This window comes from Phasianus colchicus, chromosome 16, assembly GCF_987193195.1.
Source record: "Phasianus colchicus chromosome 16, bPhaCol1.hap1.1, whole genome shotgun sequence".
NCBI classification, from domain to species: Eukaryota; Metazoa; Chordata; class Aves; order Galliformes; family Phasianidae; genus Phasianus; species Phasianus colchicus.
Genome location: NC_143451.1, coordinates 13,022,179 through 13,047,979, shown reverse-complemented (window position 1 = coordinate 13,047,979; position 25,801 = coordinate 13,022,179). Strand labels below are relative to the sequence as shown.

Sequence of the window (25,801 nt, the reverse complement as noted above, 5' to 3'; positions counted from 1 at the left end):
TTGAGAACTATGTGCATGACACAGACACCGCGATCCCCACTGAAATTCTTGGAGCATTGACATTCAGTAGAAGGAAGCAGGTTTTTTAGTTAATTCACAGAAGGAATAGAGCACCCTCTTCATTCCAAGTGGAAATATTTTAAAGACAGAAGTCCTAAAAAAATAACGCATGCGCATCTACCTCATCCCTACCTGGTCATGACAATTATTGTCCTTAGAGAGCCGTCGGAGTTTGCACTCTAGGTTAACAATGCAGGCTTCTTTCCGAACCATTTCAATTCGGAGTTCATCATTTCTCTCCTCCAGCTCCCGAATCTGCTTCCTGTACTTATCTTTTTCAATCAGACAATGTGAATACTGTGTCTGAGCCTCATCACGTGAGCGGAACGCCTGCGGTGGACAGAAGAATCTGTTTTGCATTTGAGCCTTCTCCCGATGGTTTTGTTTTTAATGCATTTGGAATAAGGACTTCATAAATTGTAACCATCCACCAATTAACACAGCAGTAAGGACCAGGGTGTGTGCCACAGTAATATCATTAAAAATAATGATAATGAGGGTGGTTTATTTCCAGCTCCCTCTTGGCAGGTGGCAAAATAATCTAGAGTGCAAATTGGGTCACTTGACACTGAGACAAAACCTGCAGGAGATGTTGCTAAGTTCTTGGCTCTGCCTGGTGGATGCTACACCGTGGGAACAGCATAATATTACCCTGTGTAGAATTACTTCCATAAATACCAATTTCTTGTAAATGTTCTTGTTTTAGTGGTGTTTTGGATCCAATTAGCCATAATTCCCTAGAGTGACACAGAAGAGGTACAGGTTTTTACTACAAATTTTCCCCACTTCAGTGATCAGATACCTGGTCTCGCTCCTTCTCCACCTCTTCTAGCTGTATCATCACAGTGTTCATACGGTGCTTATACATCTCACAGTCTTTTCCTAGTGTTGAACACTTCAACTCCAAATCTTCTTTCTCTTCAAGATACTGAGAATAACAGTCTGTTAGCTACCACTGCTCTTAGAGGTCTTTTGGGTACCAGCCTGATGTATCCCGCTTCTTTTCATCCTTTATTTCTCACCTTGTCTCTCAAGTCCTCCACATGACGAATCTCCTCTTGGAGATTAAAGATCTTGTTGACCAACTCGTGACGATCTTCCAGTGCCTCCTTACGGTCATGCTCCAGGATATCCAAAATGGCTTTGTCTGAATCTGGTAAACTCCGCTTGTCAGCCTGAGGAAACATGTTTTTAATAGACGGGCCGGGGAAAGAGAAAAGAACATTGCAGGAAAAATAAAAACAAAGACAGTAACAAACAAGAGGAATAGAAAATGAACATGGTATTGCAATGGGAAAGCAGCAGAAGGAATGGACATTTGTTCATATTTTAAGATACCGTCAAAGAAGATGAATAAAGGCTGTCTTGCTGTCAGAACAGTCTGATGAAGGAACAGTTTTACTGTTTTATTGTACTGGCTATAATTTGATCCATTTTGGATGCGTTCACAATTCTTCACTCCAAGCCCTGCATTCAAAATTCTTCTCTATTAATCAGCTCTCACTGAACACAAAATTCATCCTCTGCCAAAGAGCAGGGCCTAAGAAAACATTCCGAGGCATTTTTAAAGCATGTATGGGCTTTGGAGGGCTATGCTCAGAGAATATTAAACATGCCTGAAAGTAGCTTGTACCTCTGCTTCATTTTCAAAAGTCTCTAGCAATACTTTTCTCCTCTCAGTTTTAAAATTATCAGGATTACCAGAGCAAGTTTCAATAAATAAATTGTCATCCACGATTAACCATAAATGGAAAACAAAAAAAGGCACAAAATGCAAGCAAGTATTGCGCATATTTGTTTTTAAAATACCTAGGCTAAGTTGGAGATTTCAGTGACATTTTGGCTACCTAATTAAGTAAATATTTCTAAAACAAACTGCCTTTTGTTTATTTATACTTTCTCTTAGGAGATTTTCAACGTTGTTTTAAGATGTTTCTCGATCATTTCTTTATTTCCTTAGGTGCTGTAAGACCAAGTCGATCAATATGAGACAACCCACATGGACCAGAACTCTGAGAATCTTCTGCACTACATACTTTTTCAACCTTTGAATTGGATTTGTATTAGAAGTATGAATTGTTGGGCACCGCTAAAGGCTAAAGCCACGTTCCAAAATGCGTTCTATTGATATATTTTTTAAGCGTCATTTTAAAAGGCTTCCAGCCTTGCCCAGCAAAGTGCTGAGCACTCATACACAACTCAGTATTTACTGTGCTCTTCACAGAGGAACACAGTGCTAAATTAGCTGCATATCATACTTTTTCCCCATCTGCCCAAAAGAGGGTTAGTTAAGATACTTGTGCACAGCGGTGTTCTGTGGGGCATTCTGGTAACTAGTGACAAACCAAGAATTGAAACCTTTACTACCCCATGCTTCATCAGGATCTTTTGGCACAGAAAGTTACAGAGTCACTAACATCTAGGCTGGTTGTTTAACACAGCTTTGTAGTGACAGATCGGTACAAAGAACCACAGCAGGGTTAAGGAAGGAGCTGAATGCTCTGCAGCAAGAAAGAGCTCGTTTCTCAACAGCTTAACTTATCAGCTGACAACATTTTTGGTAGAAGTTCTCCTGGGGTACGTGAGATAGTGTGGGAAGAGAGTATGGGGATGCCTGGAGGCAAGGAGTGGTCAAAGCTTTCTGAACCCATCGCCTGGGTAAGCAAGAGGGGTGAGCTGAAGTGGCAGAGCTTTTCAGTGCAGTGGTACCTGAATGATGGACTGTAACTCCTGGATTTTAGTTTTCATCATCTCGTTTTCCCGCTCCAGCTCCAGCATCTGTTCCTTTTTGGGTCGGTTTTCAATATCATTTTTCAGTTTCAGTGACTGGTTTCTCTCCAGCTTGCATTCCTCTTCCACCTTGTTCAGGCGGTGCTTCAGCTGGTCAATCTACAGCAGCCAGGGAGCAGTGAGAAGGAAAGACAGGGAAGGCAAGAAATCATTTCAAACTCAGGTATTGACTGTTTTGAAAACACTCTCACCTTCAGGTGAAAACATACTGCCATAGGTGGAAAAAATAGCTTAAACTGTGAATGCTAACAAGCAGATAATTGGGTAGATATGCATGTGTGATAAATGCCCTGATCCGAACTTCTGAACTCTCAAGCAGAAGTTTACTACTTGCTAGCTACACCAGGTATGGGCCGGCTGTAAATTTAGATAACATCTGAACTAGAATAAGAGCATCATATTCTCAATTCTCCAATAAATAAAGAGATACGAGACAGATATACTGCCCACGAGGCTGACCACACATTGTGCTTCTGCACATAGGCTATTTGCATTGGGAAAACCAGAGACTCGTGGCTCTGGATTGAAAAGAGAGGTCCCCAAGAAGTGGCTTCAGAACAAAGGGAACCTAAAAAGAAAGGGGTGATGATCCAGACTGGGGAAAAGGTCTGAAAGTGGTGGAGTAAACTGGAGATCAGAATGATGTACAGATATGAATGCCAGGGGATAGTCAGGGACATTGGCCAGTAACACTGAGTGGTGACAGTGAGCAGGACAGAGCAACGCAAACTGCTGACCAACCTCCCCTGCAGGGAAGGGATGTTGGGGCTCAGAAAAGGCGGCACTGAGGTGAGGGAGCAATAAATGACTGTGAAAAATCAAAGTGCTGTAAAACGTCTAATCTCATCGGTTCTAAAATAAACCTCAGCATCCAGATCCATTGTGGGTAGCTGTTTACTCTGCCTCACCTGTGACATACCCATAAGCATAAATTTCATGGCACTTGAAGTAATTCTTTCTGTCTTATAAGTGGTCCCAAGATACTTCAATACTTGTTACGAGGCTTTTTTGAGGAAAAACACTGTAATGTAAGCCTGAATAACTGTCATGCTGCATATTGTTGAGCCTGAAAAACTAAAATTATGATTTTAGCAAACAATGTATGCTATGTCCTGCTTATTTCATACGAGTGTGTAAATTATCTGCCACTGATACACAACACTGCAGTAGGAATTTCAGTACCTTGATGCCTTTAATTGTCTGAGTGAGCAAAGCAAATGAGCTCTACACCTCTCTGCTGTCAGCAGAAAACTCACTTTGGCACTGGCATCCTCCATTGATACTCCTGATTAAAGAAACCCAGAGCATCTCTCTCACCTCGAGCTGCAGGTCTCGGCTCCTCATCACAGCCATGCTCTTCTCGTCACTCAGTTGGGCATATCTCATGGCCAGATTGTAGTTCTCATCCTTCACCTTGACCAGCTCATCATTGTAGTTGTTCCTTTCCTCCTTCATTTTGTTGTATCTCTCCTGGAAGGTCATCAGCTCTATCTTGTTCAGTTTTAGTTGCTTTCGCTCATCCTCCAACTGGCGGGACTTAGCCAAGAGGTCGCAGCGCTGCATGTCTTTTGTCTTTACTTGCTGCTGAAGCTTAATGATCTCGTTCATCAGGAAATGGGTAAGGCCTTCATGTCCCTCCTCCACTGAAAATGTTTGAACAGCTTATCAACTTCTCACAAAGCAACCTAACGCTAAGCAGGATCGGCAGGACTCAGTATGAAACAAGTGTCCCAAAGTATGCATGCGTGGAATATGCACACACACACATTTACACTTCTAACTGGCAACAGGACAAGTATTACGTAGTACACTATTACCAGAATCACAGCATACAAACGTACAGCTCGTTTATACACCACAAGAAGCACTAACATTTGTTTTATTGCTTCAGTTGACCTGACAGGCTTGTGGAAATAGCACAGATTTTGTAAAATGAACGTGTACATGTACAATTAATCTGAATCCTTCAGGTGTACTGTGCATGTGTCAGCTATCAATGTAAATTACATCTGCTGAGACCTCTTGTAGTGGCTTTCATTCCATCTGAAGCTCTTCAGCCCCATTCAGACAATTGGGACATTCCCTTTCTTTATACTTCCCTCACTGTTCCCTCCTTGTGAGGGAAGAGGATTGAAAAACTGCAAGATGCTACTAACAGACCAGCTTTCATTTGCATTTCTTGCCTGAAATTCAAATCCAGTCTTCAAGATTGCCCTTATTTCAACAGGCTTCAGGACTGATGCTACTCACCAACAATAGTGGAAAATCTCCGTGTGGGCTCCTTCCCTGTCACAAGTTTGTAGAGTTCAGGGTAGTAAAACTCCAAGCTCTCCAAGAAAACCACATAGCCCCTCTGGCCCTTGGTGTGAAGAATGTCCAGCAGCCGGCCTAAGTTCAACCCAGAGAGAACAGAGAGGTGACATAACAGCACTGTAAGAAGCGTAAGTATTTTACCCCTGAAGTCAGATTAGTCTTGGGTTTGTCTCTGCCTCAGCAAAGTGCTGTGGAAAGTATGGCTGGCTGGGTTCAGCTGAACTCATGAAGTAATGCCATGTATTCCTTATGCCTGTGCAGATTACTGTTCTAAAGGTGTGCGGGAAGATCGTCCTCAAGAGCAGGAATTCCAAAAGAAGCCTCCCCCAGGAGCACTGACATACTGGGATGGCAGATCCTGAACTGACAAACCATGAAGCACCACAAGGCACTGGAGAACTTGCTCTTGGAATGGCTGCTGCTTATGCAAACTGAAATGTCTGCCAAGGTTGTGATGGGAACATGAACCTCACAAGCTCCAGCCTGCACAGCAGTGGCAAGAGTCATTGTTATCAAAGTATCAGCAGCAGATTCCACCACTTTTCATTAAACCTCCTGCAAACGGGATATAGGGTTTGCATTTGGTAATCTGTAACTCGATATGGGTTCCCTCCAGACTCACCAAGGTAATGCAGCCGAGACAGGGATACAGATGTAGCCACTCATAAAATAATTACCTGCTCGGTTAATTTTGGAGGGCAGCATAAGCGAGTTAAGCACCTCATCTTCATCTTGCTCATCGATTACTTTGCACTGCCGCAGGTACGGGGTCAGCTTGGCTGGATTGATGTACCGGCTCAGCATGTGCCGGTTGCACTCGACATTCTCCCACAAAGCTTCCTCCTCATCTTTCAGTGTCTCCAGGCAGTCATCCATCTCTGGCTCTCCTCCTTAAGAAGGGAAACAATTGGCATATGAGCATCAAACAGGGCGCTTTATATCCTGTTACTTTTTTTTTTTTTTTTTGGTGCTTTCATGTTACATTGGATGAGTTTAAAATCACTTCTAATGCTGAGTTTGCCCTATATTGAAACTGCTTGAATTGAAGTGCAGCCTTTTCACAATTCATCTGGAAAGTGACAGTTCAAAGAAGTGCTATCTTGAGCCTATGAACTATTGCATATTGCTTGTGAGTGATGAATCTGTAGCTCTGCTAAGCCCATGAAGGTCTCTTTAAGTCAGAGACCCTCTCATAATAGAAACAATGGTAAAGGTGCAACGCAAGGAAGGATATGAATGCACAGAACCCAGAGCAGAGACAACTAGTTGCTGCAGGCACCTAATTATGCCATTCTTACCTCCTCTGTTCCTCTCAGCTGCACAGATTGGAATTGCAATTTTCCCGCATGAACGTGATGAGCCAACTCATGTGAAAGAACCTCAGGAAGAGTTAACACCCAAGTGAGTAGTTCTGTATGTCTGTCCTTTGTAGCTGTGCATGGACTGACCGACGTGGGGGTGGCACTTGTGAGCTCAGGCCTGGCCCTCTGTGCACTCTGTCACTCGAGTCAGAAAACATTCTTGACTCATAAAAAGTTATCACATGGCCTCTCAGTGCTTGCTCAGCAATTTCCTGCCAGCTCCTAATTTGTAACCACCTCATTACAGAAGGTTACAAGGCAGGCAATGAGGTGAAAAACCCTGTACTAAAGTTAAGTCAATAGCAGAGAAGCTGTAAAAATCTTTCCCTCTTAAATTTGTGATAAATGTTAAGCTCTGGAAACAAGTCCTAGTTTTGCATTCTTGCTTTTCCAAGCTCTTGCAACGCAGGTGGCATGCAACAGTTCAGCTTCTATTCCAAGAGTTCTCTTAGCCCATCAGAGGCCATGGTACAAAACAACATGCTGCTTTATGAGGCTTTGCTGGTAATCAGTAACTAAAGAGCTCAAAAGCAAGGCCTTGTTTTTCTAGGACCAGAAGGGCTCCCTCCAATGTGTTATAATTTCCTTAACTTCTGACTGTAGAAACTGCAGAGCGTGCTGCATTATGCTGGGCAGAACCAGCTATTATAGCCAAGGGCTATTAACTCCTTATTCTGGAGAGTATAAATGCAAGTGCTAATCTGCTGGATAACGTGTCTGTCAGTGTTCTATCACAATCGGATGCAGAGCTGTCCTACAAAAAAGCCCTTTCATTGCATAACGCTTTCAAAGGCTGTACCATAGTGTCCAAATTTCCAGGCTGGCCTTTGGCATCTCCAAAAAAAATGGAACGGCTTCCTCATGGATAGGTAACAGAACTGCCCATTTTGTTCTCTCCTGCACTCCAGAATTCTTTTCTTTATCATTTCATATCCCAGGAAGCACTTCCTCAGCATTTGCTCTGACTGCACACAAACAGCAGCTCTGTGGCTGCCATCAGCAGGGCCAAAAGAGACAGCTGCCCCCAGGGGAGGGAAGAGCTGTGCTGCTGGAATCACAAATGTAACACACTGCACAACTGGAAAAGCTGAACTTCTGGGAGAAGGCAGCAGAGCACAAGGTCCTGCAGTATTTTAGTCATCTCAAAGCCACAGTTATCACAGCTAAACAACGGTGTCCTGCAGGCCCTTTGTTTGGGAAGGTGTCCCATTAAGCTCCCAGGTGCACCTCAGCAGCACTTGCCTGACTTTTGTAAATTGCAAAATATCCAACAGCCTGCTGCACCGAACCAGAACTTATTGCACTCTGTGTCAGCAGTTCCCTTAGGACATTAGTAAGGGATTTAAACTATTCAAAGAAAAGTTCACTCATCAGCATAATTCTCAACGTGAATACATTTTTTACATGATATGAAAAATATATTTAACAAATAATCCTTCATGTATGGGCATAAGAGATCTGTACTGTTATTTTTCTGCTGTGGTTCCTCGCCCAGATTGAGTACAAACCTCAGGTTACCCCTCTGTCTTTTGCAGCTTTTCCAAAGACAAAGGAAACCAATAGGTGATATTAAAACAGCTCCCTTCATAGGAAGCACATCATTCTTTGATTTAGTAAATAATATAACATTGAATAAGAAATAAAATACTTGAAGATGGGTCAAAGTTTTGTTCTGCTGGTACAAAACCAGGCACGACAAGTGAAACTCAGTGGGACACCACTAAAGAATTGCATGGGGGGATTCTGTTTTAAAAGGAGATTTTCAGCAGTGCATCTGTTCTGCAGGTTTTTGAAGGACTTTGCTCCCTGCTTCCTTGCTGCGATGATCCTGCACAAAAGTTGTTCTCACTTATGAGATAAAAAGGCAGACTTAAAATGCTTTCAGCTGTGTAATCAGCTATTTCATCTGCTTGCTGCTATCCTTACCTCATTTCTGACTCCAGCACCTCTTGAGCTGTAACCTAACACATTCACAAGTTGTGATAAGTCAGAAAGACTGCATTGTCCATTACAAATCACAGGTGTGAAGTTACAGACTCAGGCTGACTTCAGCAGGCATTAGCCAAAAAGAAATAAGAATTGCCACAGCAGTTAAAAAAATTGCTCTCCGGCTGCTCCTTTCAGTAGTTAGTACACAGTGTAGCTTTTAACTGCAGGAGATCTTCATCCAGTAATAATCTCAGCCAGTCCCATCCATTTCAAAGGCATCTATAGATGCAGACAAATAAAGAGAATCCGTTTTTACATTCTATTCTCCTCATCTCCTTCGCTCTCTCAGGGACTATCCTTCTCACGGCTGTTACGACAGATGAATCTTCCTCCATGTTTGCTATTTTTTCTTCTGTTTTCCAACCAAAAAGATCACCTTGCCACTAAAGCAGTTTTCTATTCTCACTCTAGCTCCATACTTTCATATGTCAGTGACACTCTTCACCGATCAAGGGAATAAAGCCTCCAGGCTTCAGAACCAGGGCTTCTGTAAAGTTCTCTCAATCAAAGCTGATACGAGGCTTCATTTCTGTGATTAATTTCATGTTGGTGTAGAAATTAACCCTTCAGTTGCTTCATTATTTGCATCCCTTGCTGCAAATTCCTGGCAGCTTGTCGGTACTGGAGCAGACTGCAAATGGAAGCTTCAGCTGGCACTGCTGGTTTTTTGATATACTCTTCATGAAATGCAAAAAAGTGGGTTTTGCCCTATACTGAGAAGTAGGAGGAAGTTGCTTTGGAAGGGGTGAACTGTTAAATGCTTTGGGCTTGTGCATTTGTCACAGATGTTGACAGAATGGCAGCATTTGAAGAGAAATCATAACACAAATTGTGCAAATTGTCAGTACAAACATAAATTTGTTCATCTTAAATGTTAAATGTGTACACACAACAGGAAAGGATTATGTGTAAATTAGCACACCTCAAAGCAAATGTAAAGATGGAAAGAAGTCTTTTGAAGCTACGTGTATTACCCTCAACATTTTGAGGGTACTTGCATTACATCCTTTACGTATGCATATCTCCAGACTTCATGAGATATGCCCTTTCTCCCTCAAGTTCATCCAGCATCTCAGATGACAACATAAAACAACAGGGAGGTTTTTTCAACAGCTGCTCGTACGGATAGATATAGATTTGCAATATCAGAGAACCACAAAACCACAAAGGGATTTAGAGCTATTTTTAATTTTAGAGGAAAGCCACAGTTTTAAGTGTGATAAGGAACTTACATCCCTTTGCTTAAGGAGACAGGAGAGCTCTGTTTGCACTACTGCCTCTCTGAAACGCTCAATACCAGCTGTTTCCAATTATATTGGCTGTGCTGCTGTATGTTCTATTGTGCTGAAAACCACTTTTCAAAGGCTTAAACATTGATTAAGATGACAATTTGCTTGCCTACACTTGCAAGGTGTTCACCATAGAGTTGCCTAAATCTGAACCCCCAATTGAGAGGAGACAAATTCTTAACCCGTCTTTGATGCAAAAGGACATAAAGTGCAGGTTCTCAATGTGCCCACCTGGTAGTTCTCATTCATCAGAGACTGCAGAGCATCTGGAACCACTGAGATGGAAAGGTCCAGAAAAGACATTTATTATTAACCTGGTTTTCTGACTTCAGGTTTCGTTGGCCCAAGAACACTTTCTGAAGCCAGCAGCGCTGTTGAACAGGCTGGGCTGTATTTCTCTTTCAGGTCACAGTAGTAGAAAGAACTACTTTGTATATATCAGAGCTGCTTCTTTGTATAAAAGATTCATCCAGCCTACGGAATGCCACAGCTCCAATAAAATATGAAAGAAAAATATTGAATAAGTATATCAAAGTAGAAGAACACTAAAGTAGGAGAAGAGCAGGAAACTTCAAACTCTAAGTAGGAATTCTTTAGCACAAATATTTTCTGTCCACTCCCACTGAGTCAATCTTTCTGTTACATGCAACATACAAATCCACTCAAAGTCGTGCAAAGCTGCAGTGAGGTAAACCTGGATCTCTCCAGTGAAGCCAGATGACAGCCACAGTTATAAACACTACTCACATTTTCTAAATAGCAGAGAGAACCACGACAACCTCCTAATTGTCAAAGGGCTCTGAAGGCACATTCATCTTGCTTTTACAAACATAAGAGGGAAAGAAAATTCCCCTGATTTTCATAATTATTATCTCAAGAACAACCAAGCGAGAGGAAAAGAAATGAAGAATTCTGTCATGTTACACTTTCAGTATCTCTGCTCTATGAAAAAGAATGAAGGCAATAGAATAACTCAGAGACTTGTGTCTAATCACTATTCCTCCCCTTGCAGAAGAGGCCAGAAGAATTAATACTCCAGGAACTCTCTTTAATTACCTCTTCCTTTCCCTTTAGTTACTCTACTAAGAACAGATCCATTTAACACTATCTCAGCAAAAAAGAAACGTGCACAGATAAAGCAAGGATCAGTTGTAGGCGTTGTTAATGCAGTACACCCAATGGTTTGCTTATTATCCTCTAAACCAGAAAACACCGTATGCAACAAAGACAAACTGGTTTCTCAGAATTGCAGGATAATATTGCTTAATACCTTAATAATATTGCTTTGAATTCCACACTTACTGCATGTAGCTTTTGTCTGCTTTTGCAACTGCATACGAAACACTATAATGTACCCATCAGTTTCTGGAGCAAAAAACTGCACATTAAGAATGCGGTTCTGCACAACAAAATATTGTTATGAAAGATCTTAATCAGTCTGAAAATACTTATTAGGATCCTGTAGTGATCTGTGATTCATAAAAGGCAGAGATCTGCGCTTTACAGCTTTGCTCTCCATCTGCTGAAAATATCGAAAGTCGACATCCTTTTCAGGTCTGGCAGTTCAGAACTTGGGAGCTCTTACCATGTTATCACACAGGAAGGAAATGACTAATTTTGTCTCAACAGCAAACTGAAAGCAGATTGCGTTACTCTGAACATGCGAGATCCAATCAGATTGGTTGTAAAGCACATATTACCCATAATAAACAAAGAAAATGGAAAAAATTCTCCTCTACAAATAACTTAAATGTAGCAACGATGTTTTGGTGACTCCATTTTCGTGTCTGTCGATTTTCTACACGCAGGGAAGATGTTCCTAGCTTCCTCAGCACTGTGCCCACCAAGCACCACTGACAGAAGGGTGAACTTTTGAGCAGAGACAGAGGTTGGAGTCATCTCACCAACCAGCATGAGGACCCAGGTTAATTTAGAAATTGAGTTCCTCCCTGGTGAGTGGTAGAGAAATGGGTCTGTTCAGAACTACATTTTAAACATCTACATCAGAATGCCATGTAAAGTTTGGATCCCAACCAGATGTTGATTGGGTTACTTCTACGGTCATCCAAAAGATTTGTCCCTTCAGATGCCAATGCCTACTGTCAGACTGCTCTTTTCTTCTCTATTATTTATGAATCTGACATCCAGCTTTCAGAAACTGTTAACACCAGCATTATTAAGTGATAATGTTAGTGACGGTAAATGAGAAATGAGACAGGCAAGCAATGAGAAATGGCGCAAAGGTACTTGAGGAAAAAGATTTAGTGCTGAAAGAATTGTGAGAAAAAGGGAAATGGAAATATAGAAAGGGAGCAGGACAAAGAAAAAGAAAGTCAAAGAAAGGGGAAATCAACAGAATGAAAGTGAAGAACAGAAGTGAGACACAGATGAGAACGGGAAAAGTCTCAGTACAGGCAAAGAGAAGGAATGTGGGGTGTAAAGCAAAGAAAGGGATAAATAGAGAAGGCCCTGTCACCGATCCTGAGACATCAGAACTTAGTGCTAGTTCTGGGCATGCAAATCAAGAAAACAGCACAACAATTTGCATAAATAATTTACCACAAGGATTTAGTGCACCTATTTAAAAGGATTTGCAAAGTAGCAGCGGCGAGCTGAAAGCCCAACATTTAATAAAAGCTTTAATCTACATATTCTCCATTCCGTTACGCATGATGATGAGGACAGCAGAAATCACTGGGCTAACGCAGTACAAATGTTTGTATGTCTGGCCTTTCTTTCTTGAGAGCAGCATTAACTACTGACAGGAACGTTTCCTTTCAGCTAATGTGTGCTAAAAGCAAAGATCTAAAAAAGAAGCTGTCATCCTCAGGCTGTGAAGGGCTCGTGAGAACGCTGGCCCACGAAATGCTTCAGAATTTATTATGGGGTCTCAGGTTAATTCTTTTTCTTTGAGATTAACTCATCCTGTTTTTACAACTGCTAATGAGATTTTCAGTAGTTGAGGAGGAGGCACAACTGGGGGCAAGCAGGTAGGAGGGTGTGATTAGGAACCTTCCTGTCATTGGATCTGGAGTCTTGAATTTAAAATTCAAGTTAGCCAAACATTCAGATGGATTTGATGATTGCAGGTTAGGTCCCAGTAAACGTGTGCTCACTTTACAACAAGCAGCACGTTCTTTGGTTCAGAGAGCCAGTGCTTATAACAGTTTGTATAGACTGAGCTACATGAGAACTCAGTAAGGTCAGTGATTCATTAGCTGATGCAAGCACATGAAACTCACATAACCCTATGAAAACAGCCTGTTTCTCATCAGTGCTATTAATACTTCCATTAATACAACTAGTTGTACTAAACAGGCAAAGACAAGTTTGAAAATTTGAAGAATGAACATATATAAAGCTGTCATACACCCTTAGAAAGGTCAACCTTACAAGTCTACTCCAAACGCTACGAAAATAACCCACCTGCCAACTGTTTGCTGTATTATAACAGCAGCATATATCGACTAGGATGAGAACACGGATGACTTAACTATCTCAAGTGCACTATGCAGAGGCGTAGTAGCAGCTCTACATACTGCTCTGTAAAGACTTATCCAACCTTTCTTCACAGAATCACAGAATCGTAGGGGTTGGAAGGGACCTCCAGAGATCATCGAGTCCAACCCCCCTGCCAACCCTCCCTACCTGGTGTAGGGAACCTTAGCTCTTAGTTGCTTATTACCCATTCTTTGCAACTATTTGAAGCACAGAACAACTGCAAGGAACAGACTGCTCCCTCCCATGTGCTATTTCGCTGCCTGAAGAAGCAAGCCAGCAGAGCACGAAGACGCAGAAGTAAACTGGGTGTCACTTGGCAAGAATAAGTATACAATAGATCAAATCAGTGAAGCTGAGGAAGGACAGAATTTCAGTGGGAATCAGAAGGAGCTCGCTGTTTTGAAATCAAAATTCTCCTTTTGCATGGAAACGGTTGCATGTGGTCTATGAACAGAGTTTTCCCACTTACGCTTTCTCTTCTCTGTGTCCCCTCCTTTCTTGCACTGCTGTAGTGGGACTGTATCACACAGCGCCGGAAACATACACCCACCATCCTCTCTCTCAAACTTGCTGTCTATATATAGCAGACAGAACCATGCTGCCTGACTTCCCTTTTCTTCTGAACAGAGGCTGTGGGCAACTGTCAGCTCTGACAAACAGCGTGGAGGGAAGTCTGAAAGGAAGCGCTGTCCTGACCCAGAGCTGCATGCCTGGCTGCAGCAGGAGCTGCAGGATGCTGTGCCGACTCTCGCTTCCCACACTGACTGCTGCTGGGCTCAGCTCTGCACAGCAGAGCAGCTGCTGTGCAAGGTGTGCAGCAGAGAGCAGGAAAGCAACCTGCAAAAAACAGAGATCATTCACTCTGCATCCTGCAGGAGGGCTCCTTTAGTTCCCTTCTGTAGAAATTTAAAGCTACAGAATTTAGTGGGAAAGGACTCCATTTCTGTAAGCAGTGGCTGCTCTATGACCTTGGCTTGCTGTCCTGGGGAAGAGACCACAGCAAACACATGACAATTCTATGAGTTTCCTACTGCCAACACGTCGCAAGGAAGGATTAAATGTCTTCTGTTGCTTTATCAATAACTGAGTCCATTGCTCTGATGATATAAAATAAAATACTGCGAACCTTTGGTGTGGAAAACTGACCCCCAAAAAATTCACTTACCATAGGAAGACATTAAACTCTGTTCCCATCAGGAAACACAGGCCAGCTCAACATGTATCTTTGGAAAAAAATCAAGTAGGAAAGTTCAAAAATACCAAATGTTTGACTGCTTGTTCACCTGAGTGTGGTCCTTCAGAAGGAGCCCACATGAGCAGGGGCTGCATTCTATTGGGATTCTGCTGACTGTGGAAATAAATATTTGTGAAAACAGAAGCTGCAAACTGATGCACTCCATCTGTGAGCATCCCAGTCTGTAAGCATGGGCAGCTGCTGCAGAACAGCATTTATGAGCAGTATTACAAAAGCAAGATTTTCAAGATGACAGTCACCTGAATCCCAGTCCTTACAAGAAGAGTTACCTTGATATGGTGCATGGTAAAGCATCACAACACACTCAGTCAGTGGAAGCTTTTTTCCCCTCCCATTCTCCCAATTTATGCCTTGAAGCATAACAATTCCTCATATGCTATCTGCATTAACCGTACCTGGTAGCTTAAAGCATCACAACAGAACAACTCTGAGCAGAAAAGCATTTGCTTTAAATGCGACACTGTCTGTAAGCAGCAAGGTTACATGCAGTATGAGCAGCAGTGAATGGTTCTGCTTCCTCAGGGTTGATTTCCCCTATTTCTCATTCCTGCTCAAGGGCACAACATGTAATTAGGGTCAGATTTTCAAAGAGCGGAGGTGGAATTTAGGCATTAAAATAAATGGTCAGGTTTTTGCATGGCTTGCTTCAGAGTGTGGGATAGATTGGTGTTATGAGTCACAGAGCTGCTGAGTGCTAAGCCCTCCTAAAAATCAGGTCTTTCTTCCATGCCTAAATTGATGCCAAGATTCAAAAATCTTTTCTTAACTGCAGCATTCTTTCAGTGCAAAGTATTTGAAAAACAAAAGGCCTTTAAATCTTTGGGAGGTGTGAATTCTTACCTATGAAACCACGCTCTACAGCACCTATAAATTTGGTAACAGCAGTGTTCAGGTAGTTCTGATTCCCAGTGCTGTGCAAACACTCCAGCAGTATCCGTCCCACAGGGAGGAGGGCTGATGCTGTGTCAGTGCTCACTCATGCTAATTCCAACTCCTGTAAATCCATGAAATATTTTCCTAGTTAACAGATGATGGCAAATATTGCTGCTGATGGATCAACTCTTCCCTACATTTTGTCTCTAGCTACAATTGAGATTTTAAGAATTAGCTGAAATTTTAAGCTCTGATCCCTCTGGAACAAAATAAAGGATTTTTTTTCTGCATGACTAGAAATATTTATTCTAGAAGGAACAAAAATAAAATTATTTTTCCTATGCGGAAAATTAATACAGGGCAGAAACTGCATAAGCTTTTAGATTGGACTCTCCTATCATTATTTGCTCTATTTATCTTTTTTTCCCCAAAGCTGCCACGTTCAGCCTTGCAGACTCTATTCTGCTGACTCAGCTGACTGGGCCAAAACTCATAAAAATCTATTTTTAAAAGGTCCAATGGTTTTATTTTCTAATCATAAATATGAAATTTAATTAGCATCTCATTGCTAACGAAGCCAGTGTGGAAGGCGAGGCTGAGGAACCAGGCACAGCGATGGAACCTCAACCGTAACCCAAAACAATTGCAGTGCAGGAGCCAGTTTAACTCCTGCTTCTCTCCACTCAGGTTACAGCTCTTTTAGGAGCTCTCTGCTCTGCTCACAGGTTTTCCTCTTTGATGATAAGGCCTTTCTGTCTTCTACAGCAGAAATTACTCTAGCACGATATAGCACAATATAAAATCAAAACCAACAACAGATAAAGCTCACTCTGGATTAGAAACAGAAGCAAGGTTGTCATAAAATAAACAGGTCAATAAGTGCTTCAAATCCTCTACAAGCAACACACTCATCACCTGAGTTCTCCAAGGCATTGCAAACATCAGGAAGATTGCAGGAATTGTTTTAAAGGAAGCACATGCGGGATTTTAAATGCCCCTTTAAAGCAGGAAACTTGCCTTTTTATTATTAGCTTTCCTAGAAGGACTGTCCTGGCCACCAGCACTGATGCTGCTGCTACTGGGGGACATCCTTTCGACTGAGAGCTATGCCTTTGCATCTTCTCACTGGAGTTGGTAAAGGACAAGAGCTCGCCATGTGTCTTTGCCCACACTGCCTTATGACAGTGACATTTCCCTGGGCAGAGAGTAACTTGAGGGGAAGGGAATGAGAGAAAGGGGTTCCTCTGCTCCTGCTCTGCAGGCATCCTGGTGAAGCAGCACACAAAGCAAACCGTCACGGAGGAGAGGACAGAGGGAGAAGTGGGCAAGCACCGTGGGAGAGCTCTGAGAGGGCTGGGGAAGGGCAGGAACCACAAAACTTTCTCTGTATACACACACTGTACTCAAACTGCAATCGTTCACAGCAAATCGGTGTGGGAGGAAGTGTTTGCAAGACCTGTCCTGAGTGAGAGCAATCATTAATGATCTCTGGATTGCTAGTAAAGCTTCCGGAGTGGCTGTGTAGGCATGCCCTTGGTTGCTGTCAATGACATCATCCTCCAGGGTAAAAAAAGATATTTATTAAAGCGCTGCTCACGGTTGCTTTTGAGTGGATCACTGTTTAATTTCTGTATGCTCCCTTGAAAGATGAAAACACCCAAGAATGCAGTTGCTGCATTGTAACAACTGGCTGCTTTGCAGTGTGACAAATCCAGCAGCTCTTCTTTGTTATCAGTACTGGGAAGCAGAGGTTATATATCAAGAATTGTTCAATATTGTGAGGCAAGAGCGGCTCAGGGGCAGGGAAGCTTTCTCAGATGCTCTGCCTAATTTTCTCTTGAGGATCACACAGTGCTTTACAATTTCTCTTCAGGTTCTAGGGCCACCCCCAGCGAGCAGAGCAGAGTTTTCAGACCATGGTATAGATTGGTGGTCAGAGCAGCTAAATGACACTTATGTGTCTACAGGGCTGAAAATGAGTGCACAGACTGAAGCTTCTGTCCTGCTGGACCTCAGGTATCAGCCTCCATCCCACCAGCAGGGCCCTGAGCAGGAGCCACAGACTATTTATGCTCTGATGAAAAGCAGCAAGAAGTCTCTTAAAGAATGGTTCATTTCCAAGACCCTGTATTCACCTTGCTCCTTGCACATAACAGGAAGAGCTCTGGCTCTCAGAAAGTAAAAATACGGAAGGAGAAGCATATACCTTATTTTGATGTCCTGACTCGTTCCCTCTTAACTCTTTCTATCCCAGTAACCAGCTCAGAACTGACGAAGCTGTGAGTACGAGGACTGCTGCACCAGGAATAGTGGAATGGAGCTACCAAAGGCAGAAGGGAATGTGCAGGTACTCATGGAGTGGAAGTGATTAGTAATTAATGACTTTTGCTGCCTTCTATTGGCAATAAATAAATTAGGTGCTTTGAAAACTACCTTCTGTAAATCCCTCTCTTGATTCTTTTCTGCAGCACAGTTACATTGAGTTCCCTAAGGCAGAGAGCTGCATTACAGCACCAGTTTGAGGACACCCTGACATGGCTGCTGACAGCCACAGGAAACAAGGCACATGTAAGTGCAAAATATTACCAGCTGTAGGAAAACAAATCAGAAATTCCTGTATAACAACACATTCCAAGCTAAGTTTAAGTACCATTAAAGGTTTGATACAGGCAAACAAACCTCCAACCTTCTCTTTCACCCCTGACTCTCCATTACTAACTTGTCTTCTTACATTTGTGTGCTACAGGAAATTTGTTTTCCTACTTCATCACTGTTTCCAGCCTCACAGTACTGCAATATGATGTAGTCATCTAAACTACATCACAGCAGCATTAACTATTAGCTACAAGGAAAGTAAAGACAAGGTACAAGGAAAGACTTAAGTCACTGAATTGCAATTTCCAGCGCTCAGATTTTTGGAGGTCTCTTGAAATATATTAGAAAATACATGAAACACATTTAAAACAATAGTAAAATTGACAAAACAGCCCAGTTTGCCTACGTCCTGTTTTCAAAAGTGATGACAATAGAGAAGAGCCTACACTCCCATTAACAGATACGGAATTAAGGATCCACATCTAACAAGGCGGGCTGAGAGAGAACAAGAGGTGATGCAAGAGGAGCCACAGGCAGCCAAGGCAGGACTTCAGTGTGCTTGCTGTTGGATGCATAACCACAATTTATGCCTGACTGTGTTTTAATTACACAATTGCATGAGCATGCATTGTTCTGCATCGCAGAAAACTCTAAAACATCACAGAGCTTGACCTTAAACTGATAGCCTTCAAAACAGGTGTTCAAATCATGTTTCTGCCTCAAAGCCAGCATTTTCCAATTTCTCTCTGCAGGTGGAAAAGTTCATTCCTTCCTGATGGTGTGTTCTCATAGAGCTCCTGCAGTACCTGCAGAGCCAGGCAGCGCTCTGCACCGTGCTCAGCCCTTCAGTGATGGTGTTACTGCCAACAGCATTTAGTGCAGCAGAACTGATGCTGCTCTCGCTATGGATACGGGCAAGTCACAGAAACACCTTTCTGTATATAGGGAGCACCTCCCCTATAAAGACAGGCTGAGGGAGCTGGGCTTGTTCAGCCTGGAGAAAAGAAGGCTGTGGGGTGACCTCGTTGCAGCATTTCAATACCTACAGGGAGCCTACAAAGGGAGAGAAATCAACTCTTTGAAAGGGTAGATAACTGCAGGATGAGGGGAAATGGTTTGAAGTTGAGGGAGGAGAGATTTAGGTTGGACGTCGGGGGAAATTCTTTACAGAGAGAGTGGTGAGGTGCTGGAACAGCTGCCCAGAGAGGCTGTGGATGCCCCGTCCCTGGAGGTGTTCAAAGCCAGGTTGGATGGGGCACTGGGCAGCCTGGTCTAGCATTAAATGAGGAGGCTGGTGGCCCTGCATGTGGCAGGGGGGTTGGAGATTCATGATGCTTGAGATCCCTTCCAACCCTGTCCATTCTGTGATTCTGTATTGTAACACTCCATTAGAGAATGCCCGAGAAATAGCATTTTTCCTTCAAACCACAGAATTTCAGATTAAAAAGAAACTGATTCAGTGTTTCCAGCCTCACAGGAAATGTAATACTCCTTCACTTTTTTTTTTTTTTTTTTTTTTAATTTTCTAAAAACTAAAGCAGAAGAAAAACACACTCTTTTCTGACCTAAGATGAAAGTTTAAATACTTCTCTTTTGTTTCATTCTGCACCAAAAGCTTTCACAGCATAAATCGCAAAATCTAGAGAATAAATGACAGAAGGAAATTAAATCTTCTCCATTAAAGAGTGTTAGACTGAGATCTTCCTGCAAAGCGTGCAACTGAAAATACAGGAATATATTACTGGAAGGATGAAACACATCAAAAATACTCTTAAGCAAATCAATACTGAGATGTATTGGGTCCTGTTTTGGCAGGAACTGTGAATGGAAATACCAGAGTAGTAGTAGAGAAGATTATTTTCTGTCCCCCCAAGAAGAAAAAATCAGTTTTTAGTGGTAAAGATGGAGAAAGTTTATGGAATTTTCTATTTTCCTTCAGTATGAGGCATTAGTGAAATGAGTTTGATGACCTCCCCAATGACTTCCATCATAAACAATGACAAGCACAGAATGGCAACTACTTGATAGAAGAAGCCCAGAAACAGACCTGGGCAGCAGCTGCTGCAGCAGGACTTGTTCTGGAGCAGGGGGGGAACATGGAGACAATCCGTGTGAAGCTGCAAAGAGAAAGGAAATATTTTAAACAAAGATTTCATCCAACAGACCAGTGTAGTCAGTGAATGATGACCACTCTGGTAGATTAAATGAGATGCTGAAAGCCAGAAGCTTCCAAATGATCTTATCAATGTGATCATCTCGGTTGATGTTTAAGAAGAAAAGACTCAATCACCAGCTGTGCAATGGATTGGAAGGGATTCCTTTTGTGCTAAAGTGTGTAACAAGTATGTCCTGCTAGCATACAGCTTTCTTCTGCATTCATATGGAAAAAGCTGATCCTACCTCAGCCAGACAGCTGTGCTACACTCACTGCTCAGTGCCTGGGTTTGCCTGCGGCGCCGTGCCAGCAGACACAGCACAAGGAGCTGCTGGGGATCCTTCCGTGGCCGTGATGGAACTGTAGTTCCTCCCCTCAGCTGCCATGAACAGGGCAGACTTGTCAGACTTAAGCAAATAATGAGTATCTTTGCGTAATGCCAAAGTGGCCTCCAGGACCAGAACAAAAATATCCGTTAATACCGCAGGGTGCTGCTTTATACAGGCAAATTCACTGAGGCAACGATTACCAGCAATATCACATACACAGCTGTACATACATTTACCCTTTTGACAAAACTAGAATGTTACAGCATCTAGTTTGACATTTCTGATAGATATCCAGTGAGATTTGACAAATTCCTCTTTCCTGTTGAGTTGCTAAAGAGATTCACTGAAGCAGACAGCATTAGGAAGCAATGCCCCATCCAGTGCAGAGGATGAAATAGGTTTTGTGGGACTTTAGGAACAAGAATATTCTCTTCACCGCACGTGGCAGCAGACAACGCTCAACACTTTGTCAGCTTATGGTGCTAGAGATCATGCATTTTTATGATCTGTGAAAAAAGTCTGTTTGTTTTTTTGTATAAGAGAACCCAAAGACTCTACTGCTTGTACATTTCTAACTGCAGATCTACAAATATGTGAGAACTCCCAGTACTCACAAACTGTCGTCCTCCCTACAGCCCGACTCTTTGGGAGAAGAGCACGAAGGATGAGAGGTGTTCAAAATCTAAGTTCAGAGAAAACGTTTCTGTTGAACTGAAGTCAATGTGCAAACCTCCAGCCAAGGAGCAACCCAATGCCACCCACAGCAGGATGCAGGTCTGCTGTGCTATCCAATGGCAAGCTAAGCAGACTGGCACTTGTGTTCTTGCATCTGACAGGAGCAAAGAAGTGAGAGGGTAATACTGGGAGAGAATATTGAGTGAAGCAGAGAGAAGGAAGCTCCTATTGTTGGATGTGTGCCACTGAGACCAATTATGTACTTTTGACAGTAACCATTATAATTCCGAAGTCCTTGAACAAATCACAAGCAGAAAGGTTACCTTCCTGAAAATGTTCGTTGCCATTAAATAGCTGACCCCGTCTGGAGGGGGAAGGCAGCACTCAACAGAGAATATGGGGGAAGGGAGAAGAGAATCTTGTTACACGTATACCTGAGAAAACCCCATCATTTGTTCTGAAAAAAAAAAAAAAAAAAAAGGATTGCAGATTCACTGCAGATACTCTATTCTCAGCAAAGCAGACAGCATTCTGAGAATGCAGATCCTACAGGCAGCAATGATAAACAGCCAAAGCAAAACCTCTCTGATACCAGTGACAAAAGTCCACTGCGTTTGGTGAGGGCAGGGTTTTACACTTCAGTCTGAAATTTATCAGGCTTGGACCCTCTTTTAAGCTGAGGTTGCTATGGGTGCTGCTTACAAAGAAAGCTGCCACAGGCCACGTTCCACCATCACTAACACAACCTTCATGGCCACATCTGAGTGAAACACGAATTTTGTGAAACATGCATTTCAGTATCAAAGGGAGTTGAGACAGCTGATAAGAAGTGGGTAGATGGTTCTCTCGCAATAATAAAGACATAATACTGGGAGGAATAAAGATCTCTATACGCCTCATTCTCTGTGAGTAATAATGCCATGTATCTCATGAAAAGTTTGACCAAGTAACAGGATAAAACATTCAAACTCTTGGTTTTTTTAGCATATCCCAGTTATCTGGGATGCACCTTTAGTGAAGGATCAAGCTGCTCTTAATTTTATCAGAGATACATGCACTCAGATAATTCTCTTCTGTAAAAAGTTTATTTTCTCTCTTAATTCAGATTTCTCTCTCACCATAAGTAACTATTTGCATAAGAAGAGGGAGTCAAACTTGTGGTTCTGAATTTCTCGGGTGCCCCTCCCAGTAGAAGGGTTTGCTGGGTGTGGCTGAAAGTTTCAGCACTCTTTCCCTTTGAGATTTCTCTTCTGTCAGATACATGACTAAAGAAACTAGGAAATAAAATCTGGCTCCAGATCCCCTTGCAGATGTCACCATTCCGTTTTGACCAAGTCCATTTTTAACTCAACTCATCGCAAACTATGATGATGGATGGTGAGGGGAAGAGAAAAGGAGAAGAGAGAGAAAAAGAGAAACGTAGTCTTGGCCAATTACTTTCAGGGAGATACCAAGGCCTTAGCAAAACAAAAAACAAAAAACAAAAAACAACCACAAAACAACAACAGAAATCAACCAAATAGTTTTAGGGGTGCAGGATACTGAAAAAAACAAAGCACAAGATCATCATACATGTTTTACAGGATGACTAAAAAGAATACAAGAACTTTTCATATCACAAGTTGTGACAGAGTTAGACTAAACTTCTATGAATGAAATTACATATCCTATTGTGTCGTTCCAGGCTTGCAGACTTTTTGGCAGATGCAAAAGACAAAGATATTTTCATGTAATTGCCTCTGTATTCAGAAGAGAATGCTCACAGCTCAAAGGCCACAGTTTGCTAGTTCTGAATCAGTAAGTATGCATTATAATTGCAAACATACAGTTTAAGCTTCTTTCACTCATAAGGAGAAAGACAATTTGAGAGAGCAGGACAGATTGCTAAGAGAATTCTCGCACATCATAATTCTCCTATTAATTCAGCTGAGTTTAATAAGTGATCCTTATTCAGTCCCCAAAAGCCCAAACCAGAACATCCCTAGAAATAAATCTTCAGTCTCAATAGCCTTGCTTAAGAAGGTGAGGCTAAAAAATTTCATAAAAAAAACCCAAAAACATTACTACTTTGTCATATCTGGTTCAAAGCTTACAAACTTAAACAAGCAGTCATAGCAAATACTGTCCCCAGATGCAGTTAACCCGATCTTGGCAACTTCTGGTATCTGCAAAATGAGTTCTTTCCAGATCCTGGGAATGAAGTTACTGCCACTACAGCATTACAGCAGGGAGTCTCTCCCTAAGATCTGAAATCCCATGGGATTCAATGGGACAAGAATGACCTCACTGTCAGACCAGAAATTCTAAGAGCTTTACAAAGCTGTTACTCTGCTCTCACCTGCCTATTCTGCAAAGGAAAGAGGAGCTGAGAGACTGCAATACTTCTGGTTTCCTTACGATGTCTCGGGGGGATGCTGAGGCAGCAGAGTAAGACCATCTGCTTCAGCATTTCCTTCCAGTGTGAATGCAGAAACAGAGAAGCCTGGTGGAGGGTTGGGGTAAGGGCTTCGGAAGGAGTGGGATGGTATTAAAAGCAGAGAGAGAAAAAACAAAGTCAGAGAGGGCCATACTTGTGAGTGGAAAGGAAGCTATCGTGTGTTCTAGGTGTTAGAAAATTCTATTGGTGAGACAGAAGGAAACAGAGACAGGATGACAGCGGTTATTTGTTGTGAATCACTCAGCACGAGTCTGAGAGTTAGAGGGAGGCAATGCAAGCCTGGTATTTTGGGATGCATCTCCAAATCTGCAAACATGCAAATTCTCATTTATGTACATGAGCAAAAGGGCAGATATGAAAACACTGTGTGTGTGTGTACGAAAACAGGTCAGCAGACAGGCACCACCACTGCATGCAAAAACAACTGCATGCACAGAGAGTGGATGGAGCAGGAAGGGGGGCATGCAAGAGGTGGCAGGAAAGGGGAACATGAGAGAGAGAAGGAAATCACAGAGGGGAAGGAGTGAGACTGAGAACGTGGGGGAGGACGTACAGTCTGCTGCATGGGCAAAAAGGTGGAGAGAAGGGAAAGAAAGGAACAAGTGGAACACTTGTCACACAGCAGATATGTTCGATGAAAAACAGGCATAAGAAGATGGTGAAAAAGATTAGAGATACATTAGAGTTGAGAAAAGAATAAAGGAAGTGAGAAGAGCTAATTAAAAGAGGGAAAAAAAACAATTTTATTAGTTAATAGAAAGCATAAATCCCTAATGAAAGGATTTAAAGACTTGGTCAGAGCACAGCACGCAGAGCAGAAGCAGAATTCCCTGGCGACCAGTGCTGACAAGCAGCCCTTTCACCTCCCCCTCTGCACTTCCATTTCAGCATACACTTCCCTTACCAACACCCATCCCTGGGGTGCAGAGCCCCCGAGCAGCAGCACATTTCGTGCTGCTGAGGACAGGATGGGTGGCTGCAGTCCTCAGAGAAACAATCTCAAAAATCAACACAGAAAAAAAAGGTGAAAGTGGAACTTGTGGCAATTAGAGTTAAATGCTGTTGAAGTCCCATGCAACTGCACCTTACCTTGGGTGCTCATGAGCGAGTGGGTGCCTCGGTGCTGCTGCAGCAGGATGAAGTCTCTATGTTGCCTCCATGCCCGTGACTTCGGCTCTTCCAGGAGCCCCAGAGAGGTTCTCTGTGCTCTGCAGCTGTTAAAAAGTAAAAGAAACACAAGGAGCAAAAGTCCTCCTACCCTCCCTGCCCCCGAGGTGCTGAAAGTTTTGGGGAGAATCTGGAATAAAGGAAGCAAGTGCACTGGTGTCAGAATGAGTACAGAGCGACAGAAAGTGAGAAAAAGTGTGTCAGGGGCTGGGCGGGGCGGAGAAGGAAAATGCAAAGATCTGACAGGAAACCAGAGTATAAATCTGCTTAGGGCTTTTTTTTTTTAAAAAAAAGCACATTTCAGCTCCCCAGTGATACTGCCTGTTTGCAAATGACTCTGCAAGCAGGTGACAGCAGAGCCCCAAAGAACCACGGTAAGCAAATGAAGAGGCACTGCTGCCCCTTCCCCAGGAAGAGCAGTGGGCACAGCAGGCAGCAGCCTACAGCTGATGGCTCAGAGCAAGAAAGGAGGCTGTCTGCACTGCCTGCCTTGAGCTGCCTGCATCAGGAGCTCCCCAGTGCATTTCCCCGGGTAGAAGGGGAGATGCTGGGTGCCAGCCAACCTGAGGCTGTGCCTCCAACCACAAAGCAGCAGCCCTTGCTTCTCAGTGCACACGCTGGCCAGGTAAGAAAGAAAAGGACTGAACTGAAGAGAGGTTCAACTGAAACAGTTCCAGGCAGGAGGAATCTTTTTTTTTATTTTTTTTTTTTATTAGCAGCTAAAAGGGAGACAACAAAATGCAACAAAATGCAAGCATTAGAATATGTTACAGTTGAATGACACTGTAAAACAACATTTTCCTAAGGAAGTCTATCTGCTGCCATACATCTGGGATAGCTTGAATGCTGGACCATGAGCTGAAAGACACACATGGGCAAATCCAACATTTGGGTCTGTTTGAGGATACTGATGGGCTGGGAACCTTCCTCTACAGTCACACCAAAGAGGACCAAGGAGCATATATGTGAGGGTGAACATGGTTAGAAGAAAACAACTGTGTATATACATGCA

At 42.7% G+C, this 25,801-nt stretch overlaps 1 protein-coding gene across 5 annotated transcripts in view; it reads right to left on the bottom strand.

Annotated features, from left to right (window-relative positions):
* The window catches only part of CARD11 (caspase recruitment domain family member 11), a 40,044-nt gene extending 15,018 nt beyond the window's left edge, over window positions 1-25,026 (bottom strand). Inside the window, exons 1-9 of one of the 5 annotated variants that reach the window (XM_090151193.1) lie at window positions 24,712-25,026; window positions 21,509-21,642; window positions 5,841-6,053; window positions 5,101-5,238; window positions 4,168-4,493; window positions 2,770-2,949; window positions 1,083-1,235; window positions 863-988; window positions 193-390 (exon numbers count right to left, since the gene is read on the bottom strand). In XM_090151193.1, the coding sequence (XP_090007319.1) occupies window positions 193-390; window positions 863-988; window positions 1,083-1,235; window positions 2,770-2,949; window positions 4,168-4,493; window positions 5,101-5,238; window positions 5,841-6,039 (1,320 nt within the window). In that variant the 5' untranslated portion in view covers window positions 6,040-6,053; window positions 21,509-21,642; window positions 24,712-25,026. The other 4 variants (XM_031606876.2, XM_031606875.2, XM_090151195.1 and 1 more) reach the window with 4 other exon arrangements.
* Between the last annotated feature and the right edge of the window lie 775 nt (window positions 25,027-25,801).